Source organism: Pelophylax lessonae (genome assembly GCF_965119305.1).
Source record: "Pelophylax lessonae genome assembly, chromosome: 5".
NCBI classification, from domain to species: domain Eukaryota; kingdom Metazoa; phylum Chordata; class Amphibia; order Anura; family Ranidae; genus Pelophylax; species Pelophylax lessonae.
This window is the reverse complement of record NC_138772.1, coordinates 177,114,630-177,135,150: the sequence shown is the minus strand read 5'-3', so window position 1 is coordinate 177,135,150 and position 20,521 is coordinate 177,114,630. Positions and strand designations below refer to the sequence as shown.

General features: G+C 39.5%; 1 protein-coding gene across 1 annotated transcript in view; it reads right to left on the bottom strand.

Annotated features, from left to right (window-relative positions):
* Positions 1-14,184: 14,184 nt before the first annotated feature.
* Positions 14,185-20,521, bottom strand: part of ACAD11 (acyl-CoA dehydrogenase family member 11) — a 246,609-nt gene continuing 240,272 nt past the window's right edge. Inside the window, exons 19-20 of the mRNA XM_082259503.1 lie at positions 18,883-19,000; positions 14,185-14,254 (exon numbers count right to left, since the gene is read on the bottom strand). Coding sequence (XP_082115629.1) covers positions 18,887-19,000 — 114 coding nt within the window. The 3' untranslated portion in view covers positions 14,185-14,254; positions 18,883-18,886. The remainder of the gene's footprint in view (positions 14,255-18,882; positions 19,001-20,521) is intronic.

Below are 20,521 nucleotides of genomic sequence, written 5' to 3'. Positions count from 1 at the left end.
CTACATAACACAGTACTTGTACTTTTACTTTCAGTACTTGAGTAGCAATTTATTTTTCAAAACTACTGGTACTTTTACTTTCAGTACTTGAGTAGCAAAATTAAAAAAAAAAAAAACTACTTGCAATACTTAAGTACAAAAAATGTTGAATACTTTAGTACTTCTACTCAAGTCACTTTTTGATCGAGCACTTCCACTTCTACTCAAGTCACTTTTTGATCGAGCACTTGTACTTTTACTCAAGTATGGGTTTCGAGTACTTTATACAACTCTGCTGCAAAATATATTCCCAAGGGCAATACATTTATGGCTAAAAATAAAACCTATGTGGCTCACAGCCAAAGTTAAAAAAATATATAAATAATAAGAAAAGAGCTTTTCAAAAATATAAAAATCGTTTAAATGTTGCAAAGAATATAACAGAATTTGTAAAAAGGAAATCAAGGACGCAAAAATTCAAAACAAATGACAGATTGCAAATGATAGTAGGACAAACCCCAAAAATTCTTCAGATATAATATTAGTAAAAAGGTCAGGTCTAAGCATGTAGGTCCTTTACAAAATAATCTAGGATGGGTGACTGGGGACAAAGAGAAGGAAAATGTATTAAATACCTTCTTCATCTCTCTGTATACAAAGGAGCACATGGGAGCTCGTGTCCATAATAGGGATGGTGTTGACACAGCCCCAAATGATATGCAAGGGCTCAAAGGTGATCGTCCACAACTATTTAGACAGAATAAATGTGGATAAAGCACCTGGATTGGATGGCATACACCTGCGGATTCTAAAAGATTTGAGCTCTGTAATTTCAAAGCCAAAGTTTCTAATTTAGAGGGACTATTTACAGACTGAAATAGTACAACTAGATTGGCGCAGGGCCAACGTGGTGCCTATATTTAAAAAGGGACCAAAATCTTTAACATGTAAACAAAAACCTGTTAGTTTGACTTCTAGTTGGGAAGAAACTGAAGTTTTATAAAAGACCACATAGATTAGTTCTTGCTGGAAAAAATATTTTAGGCAACAGAACGCATGGATTCATGAAAGACAGAATTTGTCAAACAAATCTCATTTCTTTTTATGAGGAGGTAAGAAAAACCTTAAACAAAGGAGTCGCTGTGGACGTGGCATACTTGAATTTCGCAACAAGTGTTTGTCAAAGTTCCCCACACAATAAATGGATAGAAAACTGGACCCAATTCAGAGAGTAGTGGTTAATGATTCTTACTCTGAATGGTCTAAGGTTATCAGTAGTGTACCCCAAGGTTCAGTGTTGAGACCTTTACTTTTTAATATGTTTATAAATGATACAGGGTATGGGATTAAAAGTACCATTTCAGTCTTTGCAGATGACACCAAGCTATGCAGTGGAAAAACAACCCTACACGATGTCTCCAACTTACAAGCCGACCTCAATGCACTATTTAATTGGGCAACTATGTGGCAAATGAGGTTTAATGTTGATAAACTTGAAATTATGCACTTGGGGGCTAAGAATATACATGCAAAATACATACTAGGGGGAGAACAACTGGGGGAATCAATGGTGGAGAAGGATCTGGGTGTTTTGGTAGATCATAAGCTGAGTATTAGCATGCAATGCCAAGCTACAGCTTCCAGAGCGAGCAAAGTCCTTTCTTGTATTAGGAGAGGTATAGACTCCAGAGAGAGAGATACAATTTTGCCCCTGTACAAATCATTAGTAAGACCCTATCTGGAATATGCTGTTCAATGTTTTGAACACCAGTTCACAAAAAGGATATCGGGGAACTGGAGAAGGTGCAGAGAAGAGCAAACAAACTGATAAGAGGCATAGAGGAGCTCAGCAATGAGAAAAGATTAGAGGAACTGAATTTATTTTCTTTTTAGAAGAGGAGATTAAGGGGGGGATATGATTAACATGTATAAATACGTAAGTGGTCCATATAGTGAACTTGGTGTGGAGTTATTCACTTTAAGGTCATCACAGAGGACAAGGGAGCACATTTTACGTCTGGAGGAAAAGAGATTTAATCTCCAAATACAGAGTAGTTTCTTTACAGTAAGAGCTGTGAAAATGTGGAATAGACTCCCGCAAGAGCTGGTTCTGGCTAGCTCAGTAAATTGCTTTAAAAAAAGCACTGGATTATTTTCTAAATGTACAGTGCTTTGCAAAAGTATTCGCCCTCCTTGAACTTTTCGACCTTTTGCCACATTTCAGGCTTCAAACATAAAGATATAAAACTGTAATTTTTTGTGAAGAATCAACAAGTGGGACACAATCATGAAGTGGAACGAAAATTATTGGATATTTCAAACTTTTTTAACAAATAAAAAACTGAAAAATTGGGCATGCAAAATTATTCAGCCCCCTTAAGTTAATACTTTGTAGCGCCACCTTTTGCTGCGATTACAGCTGTAAGTCGCTTGGGGTATGTCTCTATCAGTTTTGCACATCGAGAGACTGAAATTTTTGCCCATTCCTCCTTGCAAAACAGCTCAAACTCAGTGAGGTTGGATGGAGAGCGTTTATGAACAGCAGTTTTCAGTTCTTTCCACAGATTCTCGATTGGATTCAGGTCTGGACTTTGACTTGGCCATTCTAACACCTGGATATGTTTATTTGTGAACCATTCCATTGTAGATTTTGCTTTATGTTTTGGATCATTGTCTTGTTGGAATACAAATCTCCGTCCCAGTCTCAGGTCTTTTGCAGACTCCATCAGATTTTCTTCTAGAATGGTCCTGTATTTGGTTCCATCCATCTTCCCATCAATTTTAACCATCTTCCCTGTCCCTGCTGAAGAAAAGCAGGCACAAACCATGATGCTGCCACCACCATGTTTGACAATGGGGATGGTGTGTTTAGGATGATGAGATGTGTTGCTTTTACACCAAACATAATGTTTTGCATTGTTGCCAAAAAGTTAGATTTTGGTTTCATGTGACCAGAGCACCTTCTTCCACATGTTTGGTGTTTCTCCCAGGTGGCTTGTGGCAAACTTTAAACGACACTTTTTATGGATATCTTTAAGAAATGGCTTTCTTCTTGCCACTCTTCCATAAAGGCCAGATTTGTGCAGTATACTGTATGACTGATTGTTGTCCTATGGACAGAGTCTCCCACCTCAGCTGTAGATCTCTGCAGTTCATCCAGAGTGATCATGGGCCTCTTGGCTGCATCTCTGATCAGTCTTCTCCATGTATGAGCTGAAAGTTTAGAGGGACGGCCAGGTCTTTGTAGATTTGCAGTGGTCTGATACTCCTTCCATTTCAATATTATCGCTTGCACAGTGCTCCTTGGGATGTTTAAAGCTTGGGAAATCTTTTTGTATCCAAATCCGGCTTTAAACTTCTCCACAACAGTATCTCTGACCTGCCTGGTGTGTTCCTTGTTCTTCATGATGCTCTCTGCGCTTTAAACAGACCTCTGAGACTATCACAGTGCAGGTGCATTTATACAGAGACTTGATTACACACAGGTGGATTCTATTTATCATCATTAGTCATTTAGGTCAACATTGGATCATTCAGAGATCCTCACTGAACTTCTGGAGAGAGTTTGCTGCACTAAAAGTAAAGGGGCTAAATAATTTTGCACTCCCAATTTTTCAGTTTCTTATTTGTTAACAAAGTTTGAAATAATACATTTCGTTCCACTTCTTCATTGTGTCCCACTTGTTGTTGATTCTTCACAAAAAATTACAGTTTTATATCTTTATGTTTGAAGCCTGAAATGTGGCAAAAGGTCGCAAAGTTCAAGGCGGCCGAATACTTTCGCAAGGCACTGTACATAATATAACTGGATACTAACTTTTATAGGTAAAGTTGATCCAGGGATTATCCAATTGCCTCTCGGGGGATCAGGAACGAAATTTTTCCCCTGCTGGAGCAAATTGCATCATGCTTTGCTGGGGTTTTTTGCCTTCTTCTGGATCAGCTGTGGGTAAAGGATTGTGTATATGGGATTGTATATATATATTTTTTTCTTTTACCGTTTTATAGGTTGAACTAGGTGGGCGTGTGTCTTTTTTTCAACCTAACTATGTGACTATGACACAACAGCTGAAAACTGGGTGGATCCCGTTGGGAACGAGTCTCTCAGTATTTCTGTCAGGTCCTCCTTCTTTGTGACACTAGGGGGTGTATTGCAATCCATCCCTGCCTCCTGCTGTCAATAACAAGGAAGAAAGACCTGATGGGGAACCATTCTCTTAGAGTTTCCCATCAGGTCCACCTCCCTTGTGATTGACAGTGGACAGCAGTGGGCACTCTCCATAGCCGCTATTAGCTGTCTGGCAGCTATGAAATCTGCCCACTTCTGTCCAATGTCAATCAAAAGGGAGGCAGAACTAAAGGGAACCTAAAAGCTTAGCTCCTTGCCCTCACACTAAAAGGTGCAGTAGCTGAGCAGGGAGCAACACTGAGCAAGCTCTTTACTTCAGGATGAAAGTCTGCTTTAATTACTATTTTAAAAAAAATGACAGCGCTTCTTTAATGATACTGTATACCGTATAAATAAAAATGGAACACCATTAGTTTGTGTCTTTTACAGCTGCCTAGAGTTCAGTTTAAAATATAGTCTGCTCAGCAATACCACTATTACCAGTGACATTTCTAATTTTAAATGAATTCCAAAAAGCTTAGAAATCCAACTAGAATTACTATGAAACAAAAGTTATCACGTTGAATAGTCATTTTCGCAAAAATACATGCAGCCTTGCGTATTTAACATGAATCCTTTATTAATCCCAATGCACTAGCTAGAACTCAGTTTTTTTTTTTTAACTTTTTTTTTCTAACGTACTTAAAATAAGAATGTTTCAGGACAACATGTTCCAAATGCCTCCACATGTCAGATATAATTTAGAGATTTCCTTCCTGTAAAAATATCCCCGTTGTGATTAGAGGCTCAGCAGGGGTTAATATCAAAGTGAGATTTGGAAGGGGATCACTTCATAGTTTCTTATCTTACTTCTCTCCTGCAGACTCAGGCTGTGTTCTTCAAACACTGACCTCGAAAGAAGAGTAGTACAAAATCTACAGCTTCTGGTGGGAGACCACATGGGACTGACAATGATAAAGCTGCATAGCGAGCACTTGTAATGACTGTCACCTTCTCCACTCCATTGTCACTGACTTTGGCAGAAGAGGGTCAGCTTCAACAACCCCAACAGTAAGGCCCTTTTCACACTATGAGGTCTGTTTAAAAAAACTAAAATTCTGTATGACTGTTTCAAGCATTTGCACAGTCATCACAACTAATCCCAGTATTGTGTTCATTCCCTATGATTTTCAGCTTTAGCTGCTGGCCATATTGCAAGATTTTTCTGATTGAGGTATTTCCTCAATCTTTTATTATGGCCACTAAATAAAAAATAATAAAAACATAATCACAACTTATAAATCTTGAAACGTGGTACTTCTCCCTTACCCTGCTGCCCCAGGCATTTGCTAATACGTGACATTACAGTATATTGAGTTGAGCTTTTATGATTTGTTAGCTTTCTGCATTGTAGTATGCTCCTGGCATGCCAAATTATATTATGAACCTGCCAACTTTTTGATTGACGGTTATTGAGGTCAGTCAGACACAGGAGGTGGTTCCCCACGACTCCACTTTAGAGGACTTGCGTGACTTAGTGACATCATTTGATGCACTTTTTTTGAAAAACAATGTTGTTAACATTTTATATGCAACAGTGGTATTTGCAAGTCTTTTGCCATTGTAATCCTGGACAGCCAACTGAGACAGTGTTAAAAAAAGATCAACATAAGATTAAGCACTGAAGACAAATTTCCATTAAAAACTCAGGCACAATTAAGACGTGGTCAGGGTCAGGTTTAATCTCTTGCAGTGCTACTTTAGAAGTTACAAATAGAACTGCAATTTTTTTAGTAAAATCATCCCAAATTGTCTCAATGCTCCTGTTTAATGGTGACTTGTTGTGCCATATAATGGATAAATATCCAATGGGAAGTCCACACAAGGTACAGCTACTCATATCATTTTTGTTCTTGAGAGTTTGAACCATTAGTTAATCACTTTTATATTCTTTCAAAGTTTTTTTTACCTGGAAATATTCTCAAACTAAAAACAAAATACCAAATCTATAATAAATAAGAATAGCTGCTTAGTTGTGCCCATATCTTTCATTTAGGTGTAGTTTGTCAAAAAGTTTATGATCCACATTGGAATAACAGCTTGCGGCATTTGTGTCTGCTCAGGACCGGGCTACTATCGTTCTGGACATGTGCTGACTGAGCATAGACCAATATCGACAAAAAGTTTAAATCTGTTACTATGAATTTTTCTCCGTGGTCCAAATGATGAGTGTATTCTATGATTTCCCAGTATCCAGACACGTCATTGCTCACTACTTATTTTGGGAATATCAGGTTAGGATCATCTAACCGTTCTTAAAACTTTAGAATAATGGAATAAGTAGTCCATCTACATTAGTTTAGAAATTATCATTAAATCATTAGTAATTATTTTGTTTGTTGTATCTTTCTAGACTTTTCCCACTGGAGGAGTATTGGATCCACCATGATCAAAGTACTTTTAAAAACCTTTTCAACTGAGGAGTCAAAAAGTAATTTGTTTATTCCATGCACTATCTGCAATTGGAAAAAAAATTTGCACGCTTATTCTCACAAGTGCACATTTTTTAGAGCAATTGGTGACATCCTATTGAGATTAGATGTCTGGCAGACTTTATCACCCCTCTGAAAAGTGATACACCATGGATATGTTGCCTACAATATGCCCCCCTCACCGTCTGTTTTAACCCTGTAAATGCTGCACCCCAATCTGCAACTGTGTGCAAAAAATGTGTAGCGCCACTAAAATTCATAAATAAAGTGCAGGAAAAGACAAACCCAACATAAGTCCACCATATCACTAAAATCCCTCAGTATACTTACCTTTCTTGAAGCCGATCCAACCTGATCCCACGCTGAGCTGTCAGCCTTGGCTTTGCTGTGGAGGTGGGTGCAGAGGACAAAGCCAACAATGGAAGCCCCATAGTAAATCTATGGGTGATGTCAGTTCCCATTCATTTCACAGCTGTTGTCGGCCGTGTCCTCTGCAGAGCTTCCGCCACTGGAGATCAGTTTGGATCAGCTTCAAAAAAGGTATGTATACTGATTTCTTCTTTACAGGGCTAGATAGGTTGGTGTTAGATCGAGAAGGTTTAAAGATGCAGGGATTTTAGCTTTAGGGTGGACTTATCCTTGTAGGGTGGACTTATACTTGTAAATAAAAGAAGAAAGTCCCAATTAAAGGATGAAATCTTGTGAAAAAATCATGAAGAGAAGATCTGACACTTTCACCCATGTGCAAAATCCTTCTAAGAGTGTGTTCAGAGACCAGCCACCACCTCCCTGTGAAGTCAACACTCACTAGAACAGAATCAGATGGCTGTCATTACAACAGCATATGTGCCTGTGACTTTAAGTCAAACATCCACTATGTGTTTGGATACTTTGCCCAGTATCTGTATAAGAAGGCACCTCTTGATGGAGTAAGGCTGATATAAATAAAGCTCACCAGGAGCCAAAAATAATCTCCAATAATTATAGTATTTAATGTGAATTCAGTAGAACATATAAACATATGTAAAAATGGCAAAAACTCTTACATAGAAAACCACTACCAACCCAGAATCGCACAGTGGCATGAGGTCAGCACCAAAAACTTTGCCCCAACGCATTTTGTCCAATAGAACATTACCATGCAGTTGCAGGGGGTTGTGGCATGGTCCCATTCATTTGAATGTGTCGCATTCCACATCGGTACAGTACATTACATCTGCCGGCCTTCGCAGCTTAACTCCCTTAGCGGTATCCCCGAGCGTGACTCGGGGTGGATTTTTCATGCTACTATCGGTATCCCCGAGTCACGCTCGGGGTAGATGTGCAGAGCCTGCAGCGGGGTTCCTTACCTTCTCCTGGCGATCCAGCGATGATCTCCCATTGCTGTGATCGCCACCGAGAACCCCGCCGCTCGTCCGTCGCTCTGATGACTTCCTGGTTCCGTTCCCTGCAGCAGCAATGGTGCATGGGAGCAGAACTGGGAGGGAGATTCAAAAGTTGCACCAACACAAACACATAAAAAAAAATTATATTATATTATATATATATAATAAATATATATATATATATATATATATATATATATATATATATATGTATATATATATATATATACATATATATACTATATATATATATATATATATATATATATAGTAGACATCCCAGATGTGATAAATTTGAAATACAAACGCATGAATTATAATGTAATCAATAATATAATTTTATTATATAATATATATATATATATATATATATATATATATATATATATATATATATAATAAAATTAGATTATTGATTAGATTATAATTCATGCGTTTGTGTTTCAAATTTATCACATCTGGGATGTCTACTAGAGTCTTGTTTTGGTCAGGTTTAAGTCAGTAATTACTAAGAATTGTAGGCCTATAATACATAACGCCAAATTTCCATGCAAAAAATTGTACCGCTTTTGGTACATAATTCCTGACATAATCATACCGCCAGGGAGGTTAAGGAGGGTGGCTGAGAAGTGGTCAAAACGCCCTTACTGTTTATTGCTAAATTAATAATGTTTAGCAAAGTTAGTAATAAGGTTACATTTAGAAAGATACTACACCAGAATAAGGAATTTTTATATTTAAAAAAAAAAAGTTTCAGCCGTTTTCAGAATCCAGTAAGAATTGAAAACTACATTCACATGCGAAAAATAAAGATCCACGTTCTTGTTTATTGAATTGGCCCTATAGTCATTTACACCAAAGTCAAACATTGGTAAAGTCACAAGGTCATCAATAATTATGTCAATGCATGGTATTTTTCACAACTGTAACACTGATGACTGACATAAGTCAAATCTTGTTCATACTAGTACTCATCATTACCTGCAAGGCTCAAAGATTAGTGATGTCCAATATAATGATGTAATCACTCAAGATCCTGTGTAATATTCCACCAATGTGACAATCTGGGAATGTCAACTCTGAGGATTTAATCAGTGATTGTCATCTGCTTGATTTATATTGGGCTATTGTCTAGGAGATGTCACAATGACAAAACATCGTTCTTGCTAAGCTGCAAGATTTTAACCTTGGTAAGGCGAGACTGGAGCCTTAACAAAACCCAAACATTTTTAAGGAGCTGATAGATGCTCCCATTCTCACCCAAAATTGGGAAATCAGTGCTTCCTGGCTTCTCATGGAAAAAGGTAGAGGAGAATTACTTAGTTGTCGGTTTTGTATTTGTAATGTATTTTTGGCCAGTGTAATAGACATTGCAAAACTATGTGACTTAACCACACATTTTTTACAGTTGCTCAGGTTGCTTTATCAGAGCATATCTTTTTTTGCTGACCATAGGATACATGGGTACGTGGGCAAAATGGGATATGTTTTGCAATTATATGATAGATTTATGGAAAGTGTATTATGTAAATCGGTCTCACTGCTTTAGCTGTGCACTATGTTGCTGAACAGCAAAGATTATTAAAGCTGAACTCCAGACAGGTATAAAGGCACAAATAAATGCAGCTTTGTAATCAAGAAAACACCATTAAATGCAAGCAGGGCAAATATCTAGATTTGACTTGGTTTAGGTCTCTTGCAGTCTCTGGCAAGGTACTGAACTGTGTGGCAGAGCTGTGCAAATCTTATAACTGGATGAGCCAAAATTCAAATCAATTGTCAGGTACAGCTGTTCAGCCTTAAAGTGGGTCTTCAGCCTATTTTTAATGTTCTTGATGTTTATATTCTTCCCCCTCCTATAACACTACTGAATAGTAAAATGCATTTTTTTGGATCTCTGTGTACTATTTTTTTAAATTCTCCCACTATACTTTCTGCTCTGATCACCTGGGTAAATTACTTAGTGTGTGCGCCCATTGACTCCTGGGATGTCATAGTCAGAAATCCCAGGAGTCTTTGGGCATCGCAGCACAACTGATTGGCTTCTGTACTTGAGACGTTGGAGGAGGATGGAGAGGCATGTTCAGAGGTTGGGGATCAGTGCTTGCAGGGGTAGAGGAGTAGGTCAAAGAGATGTGTCCAGGGGTTGCGGATCAATGCTTAAGAGTGCAGAGGAGGAGGGAGGGCAGGCATATCCAGAGGTTGGGGATCAAATGCTTGAGAGTGCGGAGGAGGAGTGCTAACAGGCATGTCCAGAGGTTGGGGATCTGTGCTTGAGAGGTCAAAGAAGGAGAGTGAAGAGGAGTGTCCAGAGGCTGGGGATCAACATTTAAGAGTGCGGAGGAGGAGGGAGGACAGGCATATCCAGAGGTTGGGGATCAAATGCTTGAGAGTGCGGAAGAGGAGTGCTAACAGGCATGCCCAGAGGTTGGGGATCTGTGCTTGAGAGGTCAAAGAAGGAGAGTTAAGAGGAGTGTCCAGAGGTTGGGGATCAATGTTTAAGAGTGCGGAGGAGGATGGAGAGGCATGTTTAGAGGCTGAGCATTTGTGCTTGAGAGGGTGCAGGAGGAGGGCAGAGAGACATGTCCAGAGGCTGGGTATCTGTGCTTGAGACTACAGAGGAGGGAGGAGAGGCATGTCCAGAGGCTGGGGATCTGTGCTTGAGACAATGGAGGAGGGAGAGTGGCATGTTCAGAGGCTGGGGATTTGTGCTGGAGACAATGGAGGAGGGAGAGAGACATGTCCAGAGGCTGGGGATTTGTGCTTGAGAGTATGGAGAAGAGACATGTCCAGAGGCTGGGGATTTGTGCTTTAGAGTGTGCAGAAGGAGGGCAGAGAGATATGTCAAGAGGCTGGGGATCTGTGCTTGAGACTATGGAGGAGGGAGAGAGGCATGTTCAGAGGCTGGGGATCTGTGCTTGAGAGGGCTGAGAGGCATGTTCAGAGGCTGGGGATCTGTGCTTGAGAGGATGAAGAAGGAGTGCGGAGAGGCCCTCCTTCTAAATCTGCTAGTCCATCTAACACCACCCTATCCCTGGATTAACAATGCTGCTGTCCAAAGGTGTCTTCATTGATCCACCATCCACGGTAAAGACACGCTAAGACAGGAAGTGTGCCACTGGCTGGACCAGCAGGTGAAAATAAAGGGAACAAAACTGGTTGGTAAGCTGCAATTTATTACTATTTCAATTTGCGGCTTAATACTGCTTGAAACAACAAGGTGCTCAACCTTTAAAATCTGAATGGCCACTGTTTTAAATATATTTTATTGTCCTTAATGTCTGCAATTTTACGTTTGGCTATCCTGATTCAAGCTTAATTCCAGGAAAACAGCTAAATACACAGATTAAATAAATATGAAGGAGCACAAAGCATTTGTATTTCTGTCAATTCAGTCCTTAGATTTAAGCAAGCCAAACATTATACAGTTTTCCTGCTGAACTGGCCGGATTTTGATCCGTCTATTGCTACACAATACAGTCCTGTTAGGGCAGGGCAGAAGACAATTACAGGTCTTATCCCTCCCCCAGCCAGTGATACAGGGAAGTAGCACCCTCATGAGCCTATCCACGCTGCCACTCTGTTTCCCATGTGAGCATTTTCATTCTTATACCATGAGCATTGCAGCACAACCGATTGGCTGATTCTGCTGTACAGTAGACTGCAGGATCAAATATAGGTAGTTATATTGTTTGCAGTTACAGAAAATGTGTAATTACTTATTCATGAAAACAGAAAAGCATTGATTTATGTGCTTATATCTTTCTGGATTTTAGCTTTTAGCCATAAAATGAATGCCAGCAATAAAGCTTTTTATAATATAAGGCCCATATGAGCTCTAGTTTATGGTCTATGTTTATGTGAATGATGGAGTAAAAAAGGGTGTTCAACATTATTATTTGGGTTTTACTCTTTTTGTATATCTGCTAATGCTACCACCTTATCTTAGTGCTACTGAATACTTTTGGGATTAGACAAAGTTTTCTCCATAACTCCATTATAAATCAGCAGCCTAGAACACCAATAACACATGAAAAGGGAACCTCATTTTTTATTAAAAACATTTTTAATTTTATTTTTAATTTCCTGCAAACATGCTCTGTCCACATCGTCACATTTCTTTGGAAATCCCAAATGTTAGGATGGTTTTAGTCAATGGAAACAACTCTTTTATGAGTTAGATGAAAAATGAAATCCTAAATTATCTTTACAAACTGCAATGGCAAAAAAAAAAACTGCCCTCAGATTAGGCCATAAATGCTCAGCTCACTGAAATGTCTGGACCCATAATAATGAAATACCCACATACTTGAAGAACAACTGAAATTTATGATGACCTCATGCGCTAAAAGATGTGGTAAATATAAGACAAACTTTCCATTGCACTCTTTCCACATTTCAATTCCTTTTAATTTCATATTTTTTGCCAAGAGTCTTTTTAACGCACATTGATGGTGATTATTCTCAAATGAAAGTGAAATTAACATGGATGTACTGTATATTTTATGTGAAGTGTCTGCAGAGAGAGATGGAAGTGTATGATCAGGAGTGGACGCAGTAGGGTTTTTTGTGGCCTGCATCTGAACCCTCAAGGTGGCAATTATTAACATTCGCGAACAGATCACTCAACTCCTAATGACAATGACTATCTGCTTTCCATTCCTGAATGACGAAGCCATCTTTGTTGAGGTATCATTGGGGTCAGCATCTACATCCTGGGCTGAGATGACACAATTTATGTAAATAATAGTGGCTTGGAACTCTTGGCTGTGTACACACGTCTGATACAGATCAGTCCCCACCTTTCACCTTGTGACATCTTATGAAGATATCACTTTGCAGTCTGCACTAGGGGAGAAGTGACTGAGGAAAAACTTCCTACTGCCTGCAGACATAATCTTGGTCAAGGCAAGTGTCTTGAGTGGAGTTCAAGGACTCTTTTTAAATGAAAAAAAAGGTTTCTTATTTTGAAAAATTAAACTGTTGCTGTACATTGTGGCATGCCATAAGTTTAACATGGAGAAAAGGGTAGTGAGGTGACAGTTGGAAGAAGGATAAAATACAGGCACTGGACAGTCCCCCATTATACTGTAACTGCACTTCCATTATAACTACAGAATATCCAACAACTGTAGTACGCATTGACCGGTAAAATGTATCTACCATTACTTTCTTGCTGGACAAAGCTTCCTTGATTTTTCAATGACTTGAATATTAATCAAATAACCATGAACGAGGGCAAATTACAGTTAGGGTTCATGCACATGGATGATTTTAGGCATTTTTTCATGCCTGGTGTAAAATTCCCAACACTTTCCAGCACCCGAGGGTAGGCATGTGCCACATACAGCTTGCTGCACAAGTGAGTGGCTGTGCATGGCCATACTCTTGTAAATGCTAATGCTTCCTTTGCATCAAAGTTTACCAGCACATGCACGTGTGACGGTTTTTCCAAACATCTAAAATAGTCTGTGTAGATGAGCCTATGTAAGAAAATATCAATTATTATGTTACATCTTACATACATCAGTTAAAAAATATAGTAGTTTGGTTGCTATGTATTTCTGTGTTTATTTGCCAGTTCAATAAGCTTGTTGGAATCTGTTATTGCTTTCAAACAAGGAAATAGTTTCTGTGGTTTTGCACATACTGGAAGATATAGCACATAGCTTCCAGTAATTGTGCTGATAAAGGTTACAAATATCCTCCTACAAAAAATCAGACTGCATGAAAAGACAAGGAGTATCCCAGCAAACATGTTTATTGTCATTACACATAAAATTAGAAGAAAATACATTAAACCCCCGCTCCATCGCGGTTCAATTTTTGCGCACCCGGTATATTGCGGTTTTTTTTGTAATGTTATTTTACTATATAAATCATTAAAAATGAAATATTTTTGTGTTTTCCATAGCTCTTGCTATGTCTCTCAGTATCTTGTATGTGTTTAAATTAGTTTCTATTGTTTTAAAAGTGTGTTTAAAGACCTTAAAATGCTTTTACACGTACAGTGACAGTAAAAAAAACATGCCTACAATGCATTTTAATAGGGTTTTTCTATTTCGCGGATTTTCACTTTTCGCGGCTGGGTCCAGAACGTAACCCCCGCAATGGAGGTGGGTTTAATGTATTAGCTAGGTTTGATCACTTTACATGGCTCAGATATTTTTTGAAAACATTAAGGCAGTTGGATAAGGAAATTAACTTTGCTTGTTCCATAAGCTCCATTTTCGATATTGCTGCGAGATGAACTTCATCAGGGCCATCTGCAATATGGAGAGTTTGAATACCTGTAAGAGATGGAGACTTTGAATATTTTGACCCTACGTTACACAACCATTCAGTTACCATTAAATACACCTGAGCAGTGCTGGACATTGAAAAAAACGTGAATGTATCCTACGCTATGATTCAATTACTAGTAACCAGACTTAAACAGTGTTGGAATTGGACAAAAACCATCTTTCATTTACCATAATATAGACTTGCATCTCTGGTATGTAATGGACAGCAGACAACATTTCTTTGCTTTGCCCAATGTTTTGGAAGTAAATCAATTAATGCTTCACAAGAAGCCATCTTGCTAGTTGATCCAAAAGAATAGTGCTAATGTCCATATTGGCAAATAAATTTAACATACTAAGAGCACACTTTTAGACAATGCCTTTCAATGCAATGGTCATAAAATATATGGTATCTTGTTACTTTACCATGCACTGTTCATGCTGTATACGTTATACAACCATCTTTCTTAACCAGTCATGATTCTTTAAGAACCTTGTTTGTATCAGTTTTGATTGGTTAAGAATGTATGGTACAAGTTTTTAGTAAAAGTAGAACAGTGGTAATGCCCACAAGCTGCCAAGCTATTGATGCTGGTGGTACCATAGACTATGTGGATGGCCTGGAATTTTTTTTATCGGATATTACAATAGGGCTAACTAAATTAAAGCACAACTCCAGTCAAAGTGGTTTTCATTACTTTGTAATAATAAGGAAAGGTTAGAACCTCTACTTTTACATATATTTATTTTTATACTTTTACATATAGTTCTTTTTCTATATTACTTTTCTCTCTGGGGATTCAAAGCATGTTTTATCTGCTGTTATTTGAAATCTGTGCCCTCATGGGACAATTTTCCCTCACTTCCTGTCAAAATAGGAAGCAATGTTAAATGTTGCCAGCTGGGACAAAGACTGCAACAAAAGCCTTTTGTTTTGTCAAATAAAAAAAGTTAAAACCTCTGTCAGGTTATTATTACTGTCTTTGTATTATTGTCCTTTTGATAACTGTTTTATATGTTTCAGGAAGTAAGGGAGAATCTCCCCAAAGAGATCACAGAGAGCAATAAAAACCTGACAGAAGTATTTTCTCTTCTCAAGTCTATCCAGAACAGAACAATGCCACAGGAGCTCAAGCAAGCTCACAAAGCAAATGATAGAGCTTCCAATATATTTTCTGGATTAGGAACATGAATCATACGTGAAGCACCCTCGAGTGTGCTAGATGTAAATTGGTTATTGTTAGAGTAGGCAAATTGGCTTGGTGAGAGCCAGAGTTGTGAATCTGGCCCAGGGTTTAGTAACTCAGGGAGGCTGGATGACTCATCCTGACAGCTCTTTAGGTGCCTTCCCCTGTTCTCTGGAATATTGGAGACAGTTTTAGACATAGTGGGTGGAAGCTAGGAGGAACTGTCATGCATATTTATGAGGACCTCAGCCAATCCCCAGTTAAAGGGCTGGAAGGGGGAAGGCCTCCTTATAAAAAGGCATGAGTCATACTAGCAGGGGCAGTCGGGTGGAAGATGGAGTATGAGTCCTGAGGTGGCTGTCGGTGGCCCTTGAGGGCACCGTCTAGTATTGGGGAGAGGGGTGACTTCCGACCTGGGGGTCAGGTGCTAGAAGCATCCCTCAAAACAAATGGTAGAAGCTACATGGGAGCAAGGAGAGGACAGCAGGAGGAGGTCAGCACGTCCAGGAGATCTCCTGAGAGTCAGCCGATGTCAGTCTGGAGGACTGTGGGGAGGCGGGTTGGCAGTGCCTGAAGAGGTAGTGCTGGGATCAGTAACCACAGGAGGAATGTAAGCTGGACGCTTTTGCTACACATCCAAGGGGCCTCAGGTTCTTGCCTATAACAGGCTATTGCTCTAATCTGACTGAGGATTTTTCTGCAAGCAAGTGAGTACTGGAGGAAGAAGTGGAGTGAATATAGAGACAGCTAGGGATGATCGAACTTTTGAAAAGTTTGGTTCGACCAGAACACCCGAACCTCCCAAAAGTTCGGCCCGAATTTCAGAACCCCATTGAAATCATGTGGGGACCCGAACTTCGGTAATCAAAAAACCCCATTTTGAAGCCCTAAAACCTAATAAATGCCCCTAAAAAGTGCCTAGGGTTCTGGGTCATGCCCCAGAGACTATTAATCACACAAAAAAAGTTCTTAAAAATTGTCATTTTTGATAGAGAGCCAATTATTGAAAAAATTATTGAAAAAAAAAAATTAGATTTTTCGATTATGGATTTAGTGTCTGGGGGGGTCTAAAAAGTGTACCTGTGAAGTTTCAGCTCTGTAGCATGTCCAGAACCAGAAAAAAAAAGATTGTTTCTATTAGGTCACTTATAGAACAGGGATATGGCTTCGCTATTTTCACACCTTGCTGGTTTTGTAGCAAGCGTTTTTTTGGGCATTTTTTGGGGGTTATTGGAGGCAGGCATAACATCAGAACTTCTGTGTAGGGGTATATATATACACACACACACTTATATGTATATATATATACACATACACATATATAGGTGTGAAAGTAGCAGAACACTATACTTGCGCTAATAAAATAATTAACACCAATATGGCTCCGCTCCTATAACATCTATATATGTGTATGTGTATATATACATACATGTGTGTGTATATATACCCCTATACAGTTCAGATGTCATGCCTGACTCCAAAGACCACAAAAAAATGCCCAAAAAAAGCCTGCAATAACACACCTGGGCTTTTTTTTTGGAGCAGGGGTTTTCTTGGGCATTTTTTTGGGGTCTTTGGAGTCAGGCAAAACATCTGAACTTGTGTATAGGGGTATATAGATACACACACATGTATGTATATATACACATACACATATATAGGTGTGAAAATAGCAGAACACTATGCTTGCGCTAATGAAATAATTAACAGGCATATGGCTCCGCTCCTATAACATCTATATATGTGTATGTGTATATATACATACATGTGTGTGTATATATATACCCCTATACACAAGTTCAGATGTTTTGCCTGACTCCAAAGACCCCAAAAAAATGCCCAAAAAAACGCCTGCGCCAAAAAAAAACGCCCAGGTGTGTTATTGCAGGCTTTTTTTTGGGCATTTTTTTGTGGTCTTTGGAGTCAGGCATGACATCTGAACTGTATAGGGGTATATATATACACACACATGTATGTCTATATACACCTACACATATATAGGTGTGAAAATAGCGGAACACTATGCTTGCGCTAATAAAATAATTAACACCCATATGGCTCCGCTCCTTTCACACCTATATGTGTGTAGGTGTATATATACATACATGTGTGTCTATATATACCCCTATACACAAGTTCAGATGTTTTGCCTGACTCCAAAGACCCCAAAAAAATGCCCAAAAAAAGCCTGCAATAAAACACCTGGGCGTTTTTTTTGGCGCAGGCGTTTTTTTGGGCATTTTTTTGGGGTCTTTGGAGGGAGGCAAAACATCTGAACTTGTGTATAGGGGGTATATATACACACACACTTATATGTATTATACACATACACACATATAGGTGTGAAAGGAGCGGAGCCATATGCCTGTTAATAATTTCATTAGCGCAAGCATAGTGTTCTGCTATTTTCACACCTATATATGTGTAGGTGTATATATACATACATGTGTGTGTATATATACCCCTTTACACAAGTTCAGATGTCATGCCTGACTCCAAACTTGTCCTCAAAAAAGCCCTATAGACGCCTGCAGCAAAAAGCAGGCTGACAGGGGCGAAGCCATATCGCTGCTCTGAAAGTCACATAAGAGAAAACGATCTTTTCTCTATAGCGGTCACCCTGAAATGGAAGGGTTTGGTCACCCTGCCATAGCAGTCAGAGTCAGTTCACCCTACACTACACTATGGTGACCCTGGTACTTAACACTTTCCCTACAGAAACTTGATTTTTGAAGCTAACTAAAGTGGAAAATAGCACCCTAACTACACTAGATATCCCTTTCCTCACACTAATAATTGCTAAATGACACTTTGAAGCAGAAGTAACAGAACTGCTTCCACTCTCTTCCATGTCCCTGTATTACAATGCTAGGAATTTGGCGGGGGTTAGCTTATATACTGGGGGGCGTATTCACTAATGATTGGCCTCTGGACCCCCTAGTCACTCCAATCACATTCCTAGCATTCTCCTGCCCCCTCAATTGGCTTTTACTAATGGTTCTGGTCCAATCACAGGCTTTTAAAGCCCATTTCCTGGCCCATTGCATTTTGGTCGGTTCTGGTTGCCGAATTCCGAACTTTTTCAGCAAAAAGTTCTAAATTCGGCCGAACCTCGAACAGTCAATGGTCGACCCGAACCATTCGATCATCCCTATATAGGACTGTATATAGGAAGAGTTGTCCCTGAAGTTGTTCTGAAGTCAAGTGGGCATCCCATAATTTCAAATCCCTATCAAAGTTCTTTTCCCTTAATAAAAACAAAAAAAAAGTCACAGACTGTTCTCTGACTCTTGAGTGCCTGTGGAAAGTCAGTGTGCTTGCCTAGACAGGGTGGGGGATCCCACTCTACTTGCGACTCCATAGGGGGTGCGCTACATATTGAAAGAGGATTTTGGTAAACCTTACATGTTTTTATCAATTTTAACAAGGCACCATGACCACACAGACAAACTCACATGAAAGCCAGAGGGAAATCCTGGGAAACTCCGGCTTCTCCAAAGAATTGAATTGCACGATCTAGCACCTGACAAGCCATTCTAGGAGCCACTGCTTTGATCATTGCAATCTACAAAAAAAGCACAAAGTATATAGATATATATTTCATAAATTGTATTGGGAACTCTCAAGTTAAGGAACCTGCACTAGTAGAATAAAACAACTTTATTACTCTTAACTTACAGTGATGATGAAAAAAAAATTCAGCTTTAGGGTTCATTCCCATGTGAGGTTACCGCTATCGCTACCCCTTTACGTGCAGAAGCAACGGCCAGGGGTGTAGACATGCTGCGGCCACAATGCTTTGTTTCGTATCCATGGCAGGAATCATATTCCCTGTCACTTTTGAGTGATTGGGGCTGCTCTGCAATGCATTTGGTTGTGGTGCGCTAGTGCAGAATTCAAGGAGTAAAGTAGGTGGTGAAGAGGAGATACAATGCCTGCTCACCATCTGTCAAATGCTCTCTGAAATGCAATAGGAACACCGATTGCTCTTCAGAGAAAAGGGCACATATAAACGAGCCCTTAGATAGATTTTGCCACCTTTATTTATTTTTTTATTTAGTTTGCTTTCAGTGCTGTCTATTTCAAAAAATTATTTATTAAAAAACACTGCGGTGAGATGTAAAGGGTTTAAATTTGGTTTTATCCAATCTCAAAAGTTGCATAAAATTTTTAAACATACAGAGCAATGAAAAAACTTCTGATGGAAACAGTCAGGAAGTACAAACATACCTCAAGGGCTCATTCACACAGGCGCAGAGGGCTATAAAGAATCCAAGAGCTGTTCCTTTATGCATTCCGAGCAGCGTGGAGTTGCATGCAGCTTATGTTAGTCAATAGAGATTCGTTGGCTGTAGGGATTCACCCACACATCTGAATATGTCAAGTGTGCAGGCATAGCCCCGAATGCAGACAGATGTGCGATCAGGGCACGTCTGTCCAAATCGAATGTTAAACTAAATGTACTTCTATAGATGTTATGTGGTACTTGACCTCTTCTTTCAGCCAAAAAAACTGGAGGAGGTCTAATATTTTTGATGTTCTCTGGGTAGTTTCATTAAAGTGGAACCTTAGTAGGGAAATTAAGTCCTGCTAGATGACTTCAGGCTGGCCTCTTTTCAGGTATAGCATAACATTAAAAATACAGGTCTATACTGTTTAAAATCCAGTAATACATGGTCTTACCCTGCTCTGCACATGCTTAGTAGCTCTATTTTTAGGCACTGACAAATTTGTAGAGGCTGAACTGCTGACAGCCTTAAAGCGGGTTTAAGCCCTCCAATCCTCTACATCCAAGCACGCTGCTTCTCTTTGATTTTCAACAGCCATGGTGCTGTACCAGTGTTGCCAACCGCCCGTAGATTTACGGACAGCCCGTAAAAACAGGGCACTTTTCTCCTGCCCGTAAATGCCCGTAGCAGGAGAAAAGTGCCCGTAAATCTATGGCGGCGGCGGCACTGTCAGAACTGCGCGTGCGCGGCGCGCAGTTCCGAAGATCCCCGAGCTCTCTCGCACTCGCAGAGAGATGCAGACTCGCACTGGATGGTGATCGTCGCCGGACGAGTGCCACGGCCCGCCTGCGCCCGCC